The 15866-nt window shown below is 34.2% G+C and overlaps 4 protein-coding genes across 6 annotated transcripts; 3 read left to right on the top strand and 1 right to left on the bottom strand.

Annotated features, from left to right (window-relative positions):
- Positions 1 to 29: 29 nt before the first annotated feature.
- Positions 30 to 3929, top strand: LOC18020217. The gene is made up of 15 exons (XM_006402594.2): positions 30 to 180; positions 274 to 356; positions 476 to 556; positions 688 to 1608; positions 1696 to 1796; positions 1898 to 2012; positions 2153 to 2230; positions 2333 to 2425; positions 2555 to 2638; positions 2731 to 2829; positions 2977 to 3039; positions 3118 to 3148; positions 3244 to 3290; positions 3379 to 3437; positions 3537 to 3929. Exons 3-15 carry the CDS (start codon positions 512 to 514, stop codon positions 3772 to 3774), a joined length of 1974 nt encoding a protein of 657 aa, XP_006402657.1. The 5' UTR covers positions 30 to 180; positions 274 to 356; positions 476 to 511; the 3' UTR covers positions 3775 to 3929.
- Positions 3930 to 9405: 5476 nt separating this feature from the next.
- On the top strand, positions 9406 to 11388 carry LOC18020216 (mitogen-activated protein kinase homolog MMK1). The gene is made up of 6 exons (XM_006402593.1): positions 9406 to 9632; positions 9963 to 10092; positions 10268 to 10405; positions 10503 to 10835; positions 10926 to 11106; positions 11189 to 11388. The coding sequence occupies exons 1-6, from the start codon at positions 9406 to 9408 to the stop codon at positions 11386 to 11388; spliced, it is 1209 nt and encodes a 402-aa protein (XP_006402656.1).
- Positions 11389 to 11669: 281 nt separating this feature from the next.
- LOC18020215 (protein FAM133B) lies at positions 11670 to 13714 on the bottom strand. The gene is made up of 5 exons (XM_006402592.2): positions 13377 to 13714; positions 12804 to 12905; positions 12277 to 12412; positions 12142 to 12188; positions 11670 to 12037 (listed from the first exon to the last, which is right to left on the bottom strand). Exons 1-5 carry the CDS (start codon positions 13461 to 13463, stop codon positions 11849 to 11851), a joined length of 561 nt encoding a protein of 186 aa, XP_006402655.1. The 5' UTR covers positions 13464 to 13714; the 3' UTR covers positions 11670 to 11848.
- Positions 13715 to 13872: 158 nt separating this feature from the next.
- On the top strand, positions 13873 to 15729 carry LOC18020214 (sm-like protein LSM6A). 3 transcript variants are annotated; one of them, XM_006402591.2, is made up of 4 exons: positions 13873 to 14000; positions 14339 to 14488; positions 15218 to 15331; positions 15434 to 15698. In XM_006402591.2, exons 2-4 carry the CDS (start codon positions 14374 to 14376, stop codon positions 15478 to 15480), a joined length of 276 nt encoding a protein of 91 aa, XP_006402654.1. In that variant the 5' UTR covers positions 13873 to 14000; positions 14339 to 14373; the 3' UTR covers positions 15481 to 15698. The 3 variants fall into 3 exon arrangements, with proteins under 3 accessions (XP_006402654.1, XP_006402652.1, XP_006402651.1); XM_006402589.2 differs by having other exon boundaries at positions 13907 to 14005; positions 15434 to 15729; XM_006402588.2 differs by lacking the exon at positions 13873 to 14000 and adding an exon at positions 14036 to 14170 and having other exon boundaries at positions 15434 to 15729.
- Positions 15730 to 15866: the final 137 nt, after the last annotated feature.

Raw genomic sequence — 15866 nt, 5'->3', positions numbered from 1 at the left:
AGAGATGAAATAACGGATTTTGTGACAACTGCCACACGATTCGATTCTCTTTCACTTATCTTCCTCCACCCAATCCCAAATTGCGACACAAATCTCTTTGTTTGGAATCCAGCTTCCATCAAGCTCACTCCACTCTTCTCAATTTTCATGAAACTCCATCATCGACCTTGACCCAGATAGGTTAAATTTCTTCTGTTGTTTTGATCGCGAATTTTTGACCTTCCCAACATTGCTCAGACTGGATAATTGGATAATGTGTATTCTTATTTGCAGGTTTCAAACGAAACCCGTTGCTGTAAATCTGCTGCTGGAGTCTTTGTGTCTGAATCTTCTTGTTGCGTCACTGTTTCTTCTTGGTCTGTGATTTACCCCTTTATGTCTCATTGTGACATTCTTTATTCTGGATCAGATTTACGGAATTGTCATTTTGTATCTGAAATCTTATTGTTTTTCCTTTTCCGGTATACTGTGAAAGCTATGAGATTTCTATAAGAATCCAGAGCTGACCATAATGTTTCCCCTGTGCTCGGCCGCAAGCTGCCATTACCATTCTCAGGTGAGATTTTTTTTTTTCTGTAAAGAAATGGAAGCAGATTACCTAATTGGTGTACACAAAAAGTTTTGAAATTTATCCAGTATGCTTTGTTTAGCTTTTGGATTCTTTTGCGTAACGGATTGTTCCTGCAGATTTTATTTCCTGGCAAATGGCGAGGCTCTTCTTCTTCCTTGAGGAGAGATTCCATTCACAGATGCATTTCTGGTGATAATGCCTTCTTTGGTAACTCTAATGGAACCCACCTGCCCAAGGTCTGGGGGACCCGAGCCATGGGGAGTTTTGCCACTGAACAACCAGTGTCCACCGAGTTATTAAGTAGTCTGCACCAGAATGAGTTGAACAGGATAAACTACACGGTCTATGACATGAGAGAAGCTGTAAAAAATGGGGGGCTGACATATGTAGAAAGTGCAGTAGATGTTTCACCTGATGAAGCTGTCGTATCAGATGTTTCCCCTGTTGATAATATTGCTGCTGAGACTTCAACCGAAAACAGCAGTAACCTTATAGTCTCGGTTGAGCCGGGAACAATATCAACTCCTGATATATCTCCTGATACTTCTGTCTCTCTACCCGATGCTCTAGATGGATCACTTCCCGATGCGAAAGCTAGCTTTGAAGACTTTTCTTCTGGGGTGAAGGAGTCTTTCAGCTCTTCGCTAAACCAAGGAGAAAATGCTGTAAAGAACACTTTGGATTCATTCTCCTCTTCCGTGACATCCATTACAAAGACTGCTTCTGAAGCTGTAGATAGTGCATTTAACACTGCGTTTTCTACTCTAGACCAAACAGGAGATGTAGCTGGAGATAAATTCTCGAGCTTTTCCGCTGGCTTGAAGGATGCTTCAAACAGAGCAGGATATTTAGCCATTGATCTGTTGAGGCAATCAGTTAGTATTGCAGAGAGTTCTGTTGCAAAAGGAGTTTCTTTTGCTGTGTATTCTTATGGATCGGCAAAGCAGTTACTTCCTGAAGATGTTAAGAATGTGCTTACCTCATCGGAAGCTGTTGCTCTTAAAGTATTGAGGCCCCTGGGAGCTGTCTTGGAGCAGGTGCTTTGTCTTTTACACTGGAGGCTCCATTTATGTTTTTCTGGGAGTAAATGGACCACGTGTTACTAACAGCGTCATGATGAACAGGTATATGTTGCCATTGGAGGTCTGGAGAGAAATTTCGGCTTGGATCCAGATGATCCAATCATTCACCTTTTTCTCTTCGTAGGCACCACAGGAACCTTTTGGTACACGGATTTTCTTACGAATGAATATCATACATGCATTTATTGAGAGAAGAACAATGAAGTATATAGAAGAATTTATATTTTCCACCAGATATTTGCAGGGTTCTATATCGGGTTTGGACATATGGTGGGTATGCTGGAGATTTGTCTCCAAAGTCAACTCTTGAGCTTTTAACATCAAAAGAAAAGCCAGTGCTCGTAGATGTCAGGCCTGAAGTAAGACGGTCTTAAGTTTCCATCAAGTTCATTAACTTTTTCAGTACTCTCCACAATTTGGCCTTTTTCTTTCACATAATTTTCATCAAGGACTTTGAGTTGAAAGAAAAAAGATTCATCTCGGCTACCGTATTTTGAAGGCCTTGAGAGAGAAAGATGGAATCCCTGATCTGCGGAGAGCAGCTCGTTTTCGATATTCTAGTGTGACCCTGCCTGAGGTTAGTTTCAGCATACGCATTCTTGTTGACCACACTGAATAAATATATAGAAACTTCATTTCTTCACAGTTTTAAGGTTTTTGTTCTTGATTCACGTTAAAGGTTGACGGTGCTGTTAAACGGTTACTGAAAGGTGGAAATGAAGTTGACGATATCTTGACAGCAGTTATCATCAAGAACTTAAAATCAGTTCAGGTATGCCACCTTCATGCCTCTTTCGTAACTTGCTATGGTTTTGTGCATACCCAAGCAATATATTGGTGGAGTTTCAGTTTCTAAAGTATGCTGACATCTCATAAACTTTGCTTACGCTGCTGTTTATAGGACAGGTCCAAGGTTATTGTTATGGATGCTGATGGAACTCGCTCTAAGGGCATTGCAAGAGCCTTAAGAAAACTTGGGATCAAGGCACATAATTTGGGTTTAACTCACTTTGAGTACTATAGTTACCGTAAAATATTTCTGACTAAGCTCTCCTTTGTTTGCTTATAATGTGACAGAGACCATACTTGTTGCAAGGTGGGTATAGATCATGGGTTAAGGAAGGTCTACGTGTGAAAGAGCCAAAACCTGAGACAACAATTACCATCCTCAATGAGGTATCTATCAATCAGCTTTCTCCCGTTGCTATTGGCGTTACTATATGTATATAATTATTTTGGACTACTGATTCGGATGAAATGAAACTACTCGAAAATAATTTCTTGAGAAAGTTAAGTACATCCTGATTCCTGATTGATTTTCAGGAGGCTGAGGCGATTCTTGAGGACATAAATCCTTCTCCATTGCAAGTTGTTGGAGTTGGTGTGGTATGTTTCTAGTTCTATATTTCCTTTTCCCAAAATATATTAACCCTATCATGATCTAAGGCAATGCGGTCTATGCAGGGGGTTTTCGCAGCACTGTATGCATTGTTCGGTGCGCTTAATTTTTTTCTCATTTTCACTTTTATAAATCTCTTCTTCTCGCTTTCAACATTGCAGTAATTAACATGATTGTTATATCTATCGCAGAGTGGGAGAAAACACTGCAACTCATAGCTGTCATTGGCCTTGGTTTGGTATTGTATTTACTGCCATTAACTGAATTCTAAGTTTTACCAGTTAAACTATCGTTTCTTTGTTTCTCAAGTCCCATACATTATGCAGACTATTTACCAACGACTTTCTTCATATGATGACTCCGAAGACTTCAAGCAAGACGTGAGGTATAAAAGTGCCATCCTTGCTCATAATAAAACTTTAGAAAAACCTCTGCATAGTCTTAACAAAGATTGTTTCTTTTCTTCTTCTTCCTCTTCTTCAAGGCTGTTGTTTGCACCGGTGAAACTTGGAGCTCAAGCTTTCTCATGGGCTGCAGGAAAGCTTGAGACAAATGGTGTTGGCCTCCCAACTTCACCTTCTTCCTCAGATGTTCGAAGCCGGGTTTTGCAGGCTGCTGCTAAACATGAATCTCAGCCGTCGGATGAAACTTCTGAAGGTCTCCAAGACGCATCATCATCACCAGAAGAAGCTTTGGACAACGTTGATATCTCAGAAGCATAAAGGCTCCAACATTTTAATTTTATTGTTGCTTGTAACTGGCAAGAATTACTTTACCCTCGACTCTTTGGAATTGTTAACGTTCATAATTGTGGTGCAAATAAAAAATGTATTTCAATTCAACCAATACCCTTAGATTTGATGATGGGTGTTTTTGACAATTTTAGAATTGTGCAAAACTCAAACAATTTTGCTATTTAAACCGTGTATAATGGAATGGTCAAGATAAATCCCAATAATTTTCGTGAATAGTGGAGTTCAAAAAAAAAATATAGATCACTTCCCTTTCAGCCATTGGTATATAACCCAAATGTTTGTTTGTTTTATTCGTTTAGGTGTAACTTATATTAGCTAGTTTTCAGTAGTTTTTGCTTTTCATTTCATTAAAAACTAAAAATAAACATAAATGATCTTTGAAAATTAAGCACTTCTAGTGTTTTCAGCTAAGTAGAGAAGAATTAGTGAAGATGATGGTTCTTTGATGGTTGTTTCGTTCTGATGGTTGTTTCGTTCTGATGGTTGTTTTGGTGGTGTCACAAATGGTGTCATTGACCAACCCAATCTTCACGGTTCCTTGGATTCTCTCCACTCTTCCAAGTGATATAATATTCACCTAATTGGATCCGAGAAGTTACATTGATTTTGAATGGGTAGGAAGAAGTTTCAACACATCAGCTGATGTCTTGACAAAGCAAGAACTTCCAAATAATACAGATTTTTGCTTTAACTTATATGTTCCTCATGTAATTTCCCAACATTTACATTGTGATTTTGTCACTTATATATTGACATTTATAAGAAGAACATGTTTTTTGCCAAAAATATATGAAGGACATGTTGTAAGTCGTTATTCACTAATTCATCAGAACTAATACTATTTTAATGTGTAAGCATATTTAAAAACTCATAAGAATGAACCGTAATAATCAACGTCATTAGCAGAAGTGAGTGGTTGTTTTTTTAAAAAACAAATCTTTCGTAGAAAACTAAAAAGTACCGTGAAAAAACAAAAACCAGAAGTAGAAAAACAATGATAATTTTTTGTCAATAAAAAAGCAAATAAAAATGGCGTTACATGGTGAAGTGTTGATGCAGTGGATTGATATTGGACTGCTGGACTGCCTTTAAATTTTGTTATAAATTCAAGTATCTTTCATATATTGTTATTAGAATATGGAACAAATTTAACTACTTAAGAGCTCATAAATTTGTTGCAGCTGTATTCACGGTAAAATACTTAAAGATGAATCACAATATTACCCCAAAAAAAATTATAGCAAAAGGGGATATAACAATATTTCGAGGAAAAAAAATAAAAAATACACTTATCTGTTAATGAAAAAAATGTTTACATACATATTTAATCTACCAAATTGAGCAAACAATAGACTTGCAAACTTAATATAAATTATAATATTATTGCTGCTTGGAAGTCTCTTTGTAAGTCATAGTGAAATTATACAAACTTTTAAATTCTTGATATACCATTTAAATTATAATTATAAATTGGAGAAAACAAAACCATGTAAAACACACAAGGATTTACTTTAACAGGGGTTTATATGGGTTTCCTACTTCTATATATAAAAGTAAATATACATATATATATAATGTAAATTAAATCTCTCTTGGAAATATTACTATACTAAATTTTCAATTTTATTTTGAAAATAGAAAAAGAAAATTTAAATTTCAAAAGTATGAAATCTTAAAAAAGTTTCTTGAATAAAAAAAAAATTAGAAACTAAAATAAGGGAGATGTATCTAATTCTCATTACCATATATTTAATTAATTCTATAATTTAGAGATAATTTCGAAAATTACAAAATATTAACAACACCACTGAATGTTAATGCCAGATGATATTAAAAATTACTTTGCTGTTCTTTGTAACATTAATTTTGTGTTATAACTAAATTATAATTAAAGAACAGTAATCGAAATTGTCTAAACAGATCTTATATGTACATAATATATGAAACTGAGAAATTACAAAATTAAAATTAATAAAAAAAACTATTAAACTAAACATTGATGATTTAGGATTATATTACGAAAGTGTTTAAAACATGTTATAGAATAGATATTTTGGAAAGATTTTCCTTTGATGAAATTTTTGAAAAAACAGTTGTAAAAATGGTATTTTCGTAAGTTTATTTGTCGTTCGAGAGACGTGTTTCATATATTAAAGAAATGAAGTTTTTCTAAAAATACCAAACAAATAAAATTAGAACACCTGTTTTCCTCAAGATTAGGCATAAACAGGGGCGGGCATACATACGTCTAGAAAGATTTTCTTTTGATGAAATTTTTGAAAAAACAGTTGTAAAAACGTTGTCATTTAAGAGACGTGTTTCATATATTAAAGAAAATAAGTTTTTCTAAAAATACCAAACAAATAAAATTAACACACCTGTTTTTCTCAATATTAGACATAAGCAGGGGCGGGGCGTACATACGTCTAGAAAGATTTTCCTTTAATGGAATTTTTAAATTAAACAATTGTAAAAATGGTATTTTCGTAAGCTTATTTGTCGTTCGAAAGATGTGTTTCATATATTAAAGAAATAAAGTTTTTCTAAAAATACTAAACAAATAAAATTAGAACACCTGTTTTCCTCAAGATTAGGCATAAGCAGGGGCGAGCGTACATACGTTTAGAAAGATTTTCCTTTGATGGAATTTTTGAAAAAACAGTTGTAAAAAAGGTGTTTTTGTAAGTTTATTTGTCATTTGAGAGACGTGTTTTATTTGTTAAAGAAAATAAGTTTTCTAAAAATACCAAACAAATAAAACTATAACACCTGTTTTCCTCAATATTAGGCATAAGCAGGGGCGGGCGTACATACGTCTAGAAAAATTTTCCTTTGATGGAATTTTTGAAAAAACAATTGTAAAAATGGTATTTTCGTAAATTTATTTGTCGTTCGAGAGACGTGTTTTATATATTAAAAAAAGAAGTTTTTCTAAAAATACCAAACAAATCAAATTAGAACATCTGTTTTCCTCAAGATTAGGCATAAGCAGGGGCGGGCTTACATACGTCTAGAAAGATTTTCTTTTGATGGAATTTTTGAAAAAACAGTTGTAAAAAGGGTATTTTTGTAAGTTTATTTGTCATTTGAGAGAGGTATTTCATATGTTAAAGAAAATAAGGTTTTCTAAAAATACCAAACAAATAAAATTAGAACACATGTTTTCCTCAAGATTAGGCATAAGCAGGGGCGGGCGTACATACGTCTAGAAATTTTTCTTTTGATGGAATTTTTGGAAAAACAGTTGTAAAAAGGATATTTTTGTAAGTTTATTTGTCATTTGAGAGATGTATTTCATATGTTAAAGAAAAGAAGTTTTTCTAAAAATACCAAACAAATAAAATTAGAACACCTCTTTTCCTCAAGATTAGGCATAAGCAGGGGCGAGCGTACATACATTTAGAAAGATTTTCCTTTGATGGAATTTTTGAAAAAACAGTTGTAAAAAAGGTATTTTTGTAAGTTTATTTGTCATTTGAGAGACGTGTTTCATATGTTAAAGAAAATAAGGTTTTCTAAAAATACCAAACAAATAAAATTATAACACATGTTTTCCTCAAAATTAGGCATAAGCAGGGGTGGGCGTACATACGTCTAGAAAAATTTTCCTTTGATGGAATTTTTGAAAAAAACAGTTGTAAAAATGGTATTTTCGTAAGTTTATTTGTCGTTCGAGAGACGTGTTTCATATATTAAAGAAAAGAAGTTTTTTTTAAAATACCAAAGAAATCAAATTAGAACACCTATTTCCTCAAGATTAGGCATAAGCAGGGGCAGACTTACATACGTCTAGAAAGATTTTCCTTTGATGGAATTTTTGAAAAAACAGTTGTAAAAAAATTTTATAAGTTTATTTGTTATTTAAGAGATGTATTTGATATGTTAAAGAAAAGAAGTTTTTCTAAAAATACCAAACAAATAAAATTAGAACACCTGTTTTCCTCAAAATTAGGCATAAGTAGGGGCGGACGTACATACGTCTAGAAAGATTTTCCTTTGATGGAATTTTTGGAAAAACAGTTGTAAAAATGGTATTTTCGTAAGTTTATTTGTTGTTCGAGAGATGTATTTCATATGTTAAAGAAAAGAAGTTTTTCTAAAAATATCAAACAAATAAAATTAGAACACCTGTTTTCCTCAAGATTATGCATAAGCAGGGGCGGGCGTACATACGTCTAGAAAGATTTTCCTTTGATGGAATTTTTGAAAAAAAAATTGTAAAAATGGTATTTTCGTAAGTTTATTTGTCGTTCGAGAGACGTGTCTCATATGTTAAAGAAAAGATTTTTTTTCTAAATATACCAAACAAATAAAATTAGAACACCTGTTTTCCTCAAGATTAGGCATAAGCAGGGGCATGCATACATATGTCTAAAAAGATTTTTCTTTGATGGAATTTTTGAAAAAACAGTTGTAAAAATAGTATTTTCGTAAGTTTATTTGTCGTTCGAGAGACGTGTTTTATATGTTAAAGAAAAGATTTTTTTCTAAAAGTACCAAACAAATAAAATTAGAACACCTGTTTTCTTCAAGATTAGGCATAAGTAGGGGCGGGCATATATACGTCTAGAAAGATTTTCCTTTGATGGAATTTTCGAAAAAACAGTTGTAAAATGGTATTTTCATAAGTTTATTTGTCGTTCGAGAGACGTTTTTATATGTTAACGAAAAGATTTTTTTCTAAAAATACTAAACAAATAAAATTAGAACACCTGTTTACTTCAAGATTAGGCAGGGGCGGGCGTACATACGTCTAGACGGGTCACATACTCCCTGTTATTTTTATTTTAAAAAATATTTTTAAGTAAATTTAATTAAAATGTTCTTAATTTAGTAGTAAAAAGAAAAATGTGTCTCATCTATAAACTTTTTCCCATATTTCTAATATTATGTCCTCATCTATAAAATTTTCTGGATTCGTCATTGGGCATAAGTATTTAATTTAATATATGTATAATATGTTTAAATAGTAGAGAAACACGTTATAATAGACACTAAAAAAAACATGTCTACAGAAAATATAACTAAATCAATCTATCTTTCTTTTGATAACAAAACACATAATGCTTTAGAATTTCTATTATCTTTTCATTATCACTACATCTCTAGACAAAATTTACTTTTTAATAATATTTTATGCTTATAACAAGGCCATATATTTTAAACTAGCTTCATAACCTCTATCAATCTAGCCATCTAGGCACGACATTAATCGTTCATGGACACATTGTTGTACGAGTGTTTGTTTTTTATATCAATAATTACTATTTAGATTGACATAAAATATATGTGGATAAATGGGGTATATATCTTCTAAAGGGATTAGCTAGTTAATAGTTTATAAGGGAAAAAATGAAATGACAGCAAAATTTCCAGAAATTAAAAACTTACTTAAAAATATTAAAATTTACCAAACTCTTATCTTTTGGGTCCATGATGAGCTAAGAAATTAAACATCGATATACTTGCACAGTCACTATATATGTTTCCTTCTCTCAAACTATTAGCCCAACCAAGAAGAAAAGAAAAAAAAAATACCATTTCTTTTAACCAAATGATTTTGTAAGAGAAACAAAAACTGTAAGAATTTGAGTGGTCATGGAACCAGCCAATGATGCTGAGACGGTGAAAAGTCACGACGGAGATACTACCGACGAACTTCCGTATCCGTCACCTGAAATGCTCGAAGCTGAGCATATTCCTGCGAATCCCAGCCATGACGGCAGATATATACAATACAACATCTTTGGGAGTATCTTCGAAGTCACTGCAAAGTATAAGCCACCCATCATGCTTATAGGCAGAGGTGCTTATGGCATCGTTTGGTAATTCCCTTTTAACTTTTGTTCTTTTTTTTTTCTGTTTTTGTTTTACTAAATTTTCCTTTACTAAAAGCTTCAGTCCTGAAGAAACCGTTAACTGTTTTTTTTTTTTTTATGAGAACTTGAGAAGTTATCGAATTTTTTTTTAACACATGATTTTATCAAACCCTTAAGCGAAATTATTCTTAAAATTTGTAATAACCTGGAGTGATGAAGATAGCGAAATAATGATATACCATTTGTGTTCTTCTAGTTGCTCTGAAAATCATTGACACGTTTATTTTTGGGGCCTTAAATAATTTTTAATTATTTCACTTTTTTTTTTTTTTACAGTTCGGCTATGAACTCGGAGACCAATGAGAAAGTAGCGATAAAGAAAATCGTGTATGCATTTGATAACATTGTAGATGCAAAGAGAACTCTCCGTGAAATCAAGCTTCTTCGTCACTTCAATCATGAAAACGTCCGTTTAATATTTCATCACTTTTTTTTAACGTTTATATTTCATCATTTATTTTTTTATTTTTTATTTTTTGGTCAAGATATTATCAGTATTCTCTTACTTTTTTTTCTATCTGAAAAGGAGAAAAAATCATAAAAGCTAATAACATTTAAGTAATACCATGCATTTTCCATAGATTGTTGGAATCAAAGACGTAATACTGCCTCCTCAGAGGAATGCTTTTGAAGATGTTTACATTGCATATGAATTGATGTTCAGTGACCTTAATGTACTCATAAGGTCCAACCAAAAACTATCCCCAATTCATTACCAGGTTTGAGTTTGAGTTTTTTTTTTCTTAAAACTTCAAACCATTTATTTAGAGAGCTTGAAAGTGTTCAATTTCCTTCTTTTTTTTTTTTTGTTTGCAGTATTTCTTGTACCAAATCCTGCGTGGATTAAAGTACATTCATTCGGCCAATGTGATACACAGAGATTTAAAACCGAGCAATCTCCTCGTGAACATAAACTGTGACTTAAAGATATGTGATTTCGGGCTTGCTCGTGGCACTTCAGAGAGTCATCTAATGACTGAGTATGTTGTCACAAGATGGTACCGTGCACCCGAGCTTCTGTTGAACTCTTGTGATTACACCACAGCTATAGATGTTTGGTCTGTTGGCTGCATTTTCTTGGAATTGATGAACCGTGAACCGCTCTTCCCTGGTAAAGACCATGTTCATCAGCTTCGTTTGCTTATGGAGGTAAAACCCTTTTCTTGTTTTGTCTCCGGAACACACCTTTTATTGACTCTGATCAACTTAAAGGAAAAAGTCTTGCACTTTGTTTTGCAGCTCGTAGGCTCTCCATCGGAGGAAGATCTTGGAGCGTTGAATGAAAACGCTAAGCGTTACTTAAGGCAGCTTCCTTCGCGTCCTCGCCAATCTTTTGCTGAAAAGTTCCCTGATGTGCCTCCTTTGGCTATAGACTTGATGGAGAAGATACTAACATTTGACCCAAGACAGAGAATCTCTGGTTAGTTTTGCCTCTTTCATTACCCTCTTTGAAGTTTTATTTGGACCCTTATCGCCATTTTCTCTGTATTCCCTCTTTGCAGTTGAAGACGCGCTTGCTCATCCATATCTCAGCTCGATGCACGACCTTAGCGATGAACCAGTGTGCACGAGGCCCTTCAACTTTGATATAGAGGACGAACCACTCACAGAGGAGCAGATTCAGGAGTTAGTCTACAGTGAAGCCCTAGCTTTCAACCCTGAACCAGCAATAACTGAAAAGGAACATTTGACTTCTGCTTGAGAACAACTCGTAAAACAGTGGTCTTCTAAAGTCTTTTGAGAGAATATTGGAGGGGACCGATTCAGTATCCATGGGTCTTGTAACTCTATATGGGCTATCTTTGATCCTTCTATTGTTTGTTTTGTTTTCTTCAGTTTTTTTTATGTCTTTTACATTTCTCAGTTTTCTCAATAATAATGTCTTTTAGACTGAAAATCTCTCAGAACATTTCTGTTGCACTAATATTTTCTGGCTGATTACGCAATTTCAAGCAGATAAACTAAAAAAAAAAAAAACTGATTGATTATGTAGGCATGATTGCAAGTTTGCAACTCTCAATCCAACAAATAATACATGAGATATTGTCAAAAATATAACATTGCAACAAAGGAAGAAAACAATCATATCCTAATTTGAGTATTTTGATTGAAGACAATCTTACTCTTGCAATGGTTCTTTTGCATGTTTGTTTACGTCAATGTCAACTCTTCAAATTGCCAAAGAATCTAGAGAGTGGTACAGGGCCTTCGGTTTCGTCTTTACTTTTGCTAGAGTGCTTGTCTCTGCTGGACTTGTGCTTCTTTTCCTTCTTCGATCTTTTAGAACTTGATCTTGATCTTCTAGATTCGTCTTCATCGCTACTAGATGACGACTCTGACGACGAATAATGCTACAAATTCACAACACAATCAAACATGGATAATGTTAATAGAAGCTATAAAACAAGACACAATCCGGTCTAAGTTCATTGTCAAAGGTCTAAATTATAAGCACCTTTCTCTTTTTGCTTTTCTTCTTCTTTGAATCTCTGTCTTTCTTATCTGTGAGGTCATTGAGCCATTGGAGAACAGTTAGTAGCTTCCTCAGAAAGAAAGTTTTGATATTCTGTCGAGTGGTTGATCATATTACCTTTTCGGGACTTATCACTAGAGTAGTTCCTTCCCTTGGAGAGTTTCAAGGCCCTTTCAGCATCCAGCTGAGCTCTATACTCACGCATCAGTTTATCCGTATCTGCTTCAAGCTCTCCCTTTTTCATTTCTTCTTCCTAAACATGTCATGTAAAATAAGTTACAATGACAATCATAATCACAATGCAGAGAAGCTGCAAAAGGTAACTAACTGATAATGCAGAAAATGAAAATGTTTTAAGAAAAACGAGCTCGACAAAACCTCGACATAGATATACATGTAAGAAGGAAGAACGAAGCTATTTTTATATGAATACACAAAGAGTGTGCGTATCTATGGTCGAAGATGGATGAGCACCGAGAGAAATGATATTTTGGAGTACAGCTTCTAAATTGACAACAATATTAACGATCTTATGAACACTTAGCATCAATGGTCAATTTAACTTATACAGGATTATAACAAGGATTATCAGAAGATATGAACCTTTGTTACAATGGAAAGTCTTAAAACGAGATAAAGATTACCTTTTGCTTCTTCTTATATTCTTCCCATGTAATAGTGTGTGTAGTCTTCAGACTAGCCAAACGAGCCGCATGCCACTCTGGTGTATGAAATGAACCATCCACCTGCGACACTCCTCATCAGAAATGTTCCCGGAACCGATACAATAAATCATCATCATTCAGGCCGAACAATAACAAAAAAAAACAAAAAAGCTCCATATCAAAGCACCCTATTGTTTGACATGTCTAAATGCTTCTTGTGTTTATAGATAGCAACAACAATCGGAGACTCTTGAATTACTGCGACACAAACTTCGAAGCTACACTCCAAGAGATTACATATGAACTTTTAATTTTCCACAAACATGAACTTAAAACTGTAAGAAACGCCCTAAAAGCTTCGATTACAAGTTCTTCCGTAAACAAAATTGGGACTCGCAAGGGGAAAGCTAATTTCTAAAAATCGAATCCCGCTGCTCAATCACTCATTAACACAAAAGATCAAAACAAAAGTAATCAAATGAAATTAGATATCTTGAGACGTAATCATTATCAATTGCTGGAATTAAGAAAATAGTATGAAAGGGTACAAACCATTCCGTCTTCAACCTCCTCCGGCTGAGCCGAGCTGGAGCCAACCCTAGATCTCTGCATAGCCTTGTAAGCTTGATTCTTCCCCATAGCTGATAAAATCAGAGATTAACCCAGAAGAAAAGCCCAAATTTTTCTTCCGGGGAGAAAGCGAATTGAAAGGAGAAAGACAAGTAGAGATTGAGGATGAAGAAGCTGTGAGGATTTTTCTTGTTAAATCTAGGGTTTGTGATTTACGGTCCAAAGGAGAGGATTTAGGGATCTGTAGAGAGAAGAAAGAAAGAAAGAACGAAAGAAAGAGAGAGAGAGAGAGAGACGAGAACTGTGAGGCCGAACCGAAACCCACTGGAGATTTAATTTCACCCAATCAAAGTTTTATTTCAATTATTATTCATTTGTTTTCTGAAAGCTCGAATAATATCATCATAATATACCGTAAAGTTTGTATTTTTTACATCTTACTTTTTTTTTTTGGTCAAAATATTTTTTACATCTTACTATACAATATAGTTTGGGAATAATAGGTTAAAAGTCGACCCGTTGAACCGAACCGAGTCAGTATTTCTTCGCCCTCTCTATTAGCTTTTTTTTTTTGGGTGAAAATCGAGCAAGGTTCGTCTTGAATAGGTCAGGTTTGGATTTCTTCTTTGTTCCTTGAATCCGTCTAAAAGTTTCAGTTTTTTCTTTACTCTTTCAATCGATTCGCTTCCATTTGGGTCAAAAGTTCAGGGTTTTAGGGTTCGGAGTCTTTTTGTTACTGAGATCGTTGAGGAGCTATGAATTTACTCTTCGGATAGGTTGCGTCTTGTTCGAATTTGAGTTAGTTTGTGGATTTTGTTTACTCGTCGTCTAAACGACTAATGTTCATCTAAGTCGTAAAAAGGGTTTTGATCTTCTAGTTTTCGCCTTTGTAGGAAATTTTTAGTTAGACCCAACTGATTTTCAGATCTTAATTGTTTTTGCAGTTACGTAAAGGATCGTGCTTAGAAGATCAATAAAGATGAGTGGGAGTGGAGAGAAAATTTCTGGAACCACAAAGACGCCTGCAGATTTCCTCAAATCTATCCGTGGGAGACCTGTTGTTGTGAAGCTTAATTCTGGTGTTGATTATAGAGGTGGCTCTCTCTTTCTCTGTAGATATCTCTCGCTTCTTCGTTTATGGTTCCCATTTTTTCAACTTTTTTAATCTATCTCTGCTTCAGTTTAAGGTTAGAAGTTTTGACTTAGGACTGGCTCCTTTGACCATGTTAATAAAAGGAACCAAAAGAGTTGCTTGCTAACCTTACTATAGTAACTTATTTCTCATTCGTTTGAGGCTATATGGAATCTTGTTTCTTACATTTTCAAGTGTTTTCTTAAGAACATAACCGATCGTTTTAGAGAGGGATAGATTGATACAGCTGTGAGAAATTTGAGAAAGTTGGACATTTTGTTGAACTACAGTTAGATCACAGTAACCAATATGGCTGATTGTTTTTCTTTTTATCTCCTTTCCAATTCTCATTCTAATTTCTCCTTTTATCCGAATATATTAATACTACTTGTGCGTCAGAGAAGCATTAGATGTGTATTATAAAGTTCAACCCTACAGCCTGCAATAAGGCTACAATAGTTGACTAGGAGAATTTAGGAGATTGGCTTTTCAGATCTTTGCTTTGTGGTTTCATGATCAAGGCTAAAGGCCATGTGAGAGAGAACTTTGACTTAGACTAGTACACATGAAAAACTACTTAATTCACTTTTCTAGGCTCGGTTCTCTTACTGGCCCTGATCAGTTTTGTCTAGGTTCTGTCAAAGTTAATACATTGAGTTCTTGATCAAAATTTGCTTGTTCTTCTACACAGGCATTCTTGCTTGTCTTGATGGGTACATGAACATAGCAATGGAGCAGACGGAGGAGTATGTAAACGGGCAGCTCAAGAACAAGTACGGTGACGCCTTTATCCGTGGAAACAACGGTAACAAAATTCTTTTACATTCCTCTCTCTATATGTTTCTTCTTTGTATATCGTCGTTGTGTATATATTTATATAATGTTTCGGTGTTTTCTTTGGGGGCAGTTCTTTACATCAGTACAGTGAAGAGAACTTTGGCGGATGGAGCCTAGACCCTTCCTGATGCATAATCATCAATGGTCATCTTATGGATGCTATCTTCTTTAACCTCTTTTTAAGAAGAGAGCTCTTGCACTTGATTTTCCTTAATGTTTGTTTTCTTTAATGAATTTTTGTGATAAGCATGGTAATAGCAGACATCTTTAATTTCCCAAGCTGAGGATCCAAGATTTAAAGTCTAGAAATCAAAGACCAACCTAATTGATTGTGATTGATATAAATAGACAAATTCGATTTTAGCAGATACATGTAAGGCTGATTTGTGATTAAACCGGTTAGTTGAACAGAAACGATAATTCTACAAATCTGATAATTTTCTGGATCAAACCAAACAAATCATCGAAAATTAATTGTAAGATTGGTAAGTAAAAACGAATCC

The sequence above is a fragment of the Eutrema salsugineum genome, unplaced genomic scaffold (genome assembly GCF_000478725.1).
Source record: "Eutrema salsugineum unplaced genomic scaffold, Eutsalg1_0 scaffold_19, whole genome shotgun sequence".
NCBI lineage: Eukaryota > Viridiplantae > Streptophyta > Magnoliopsida > Brassicales > Brassicaceae > Eutrema > Eutrema salsugineum.
This window is presented reverse-complemented; position numbering and strand designations above follow the sequence as displayed.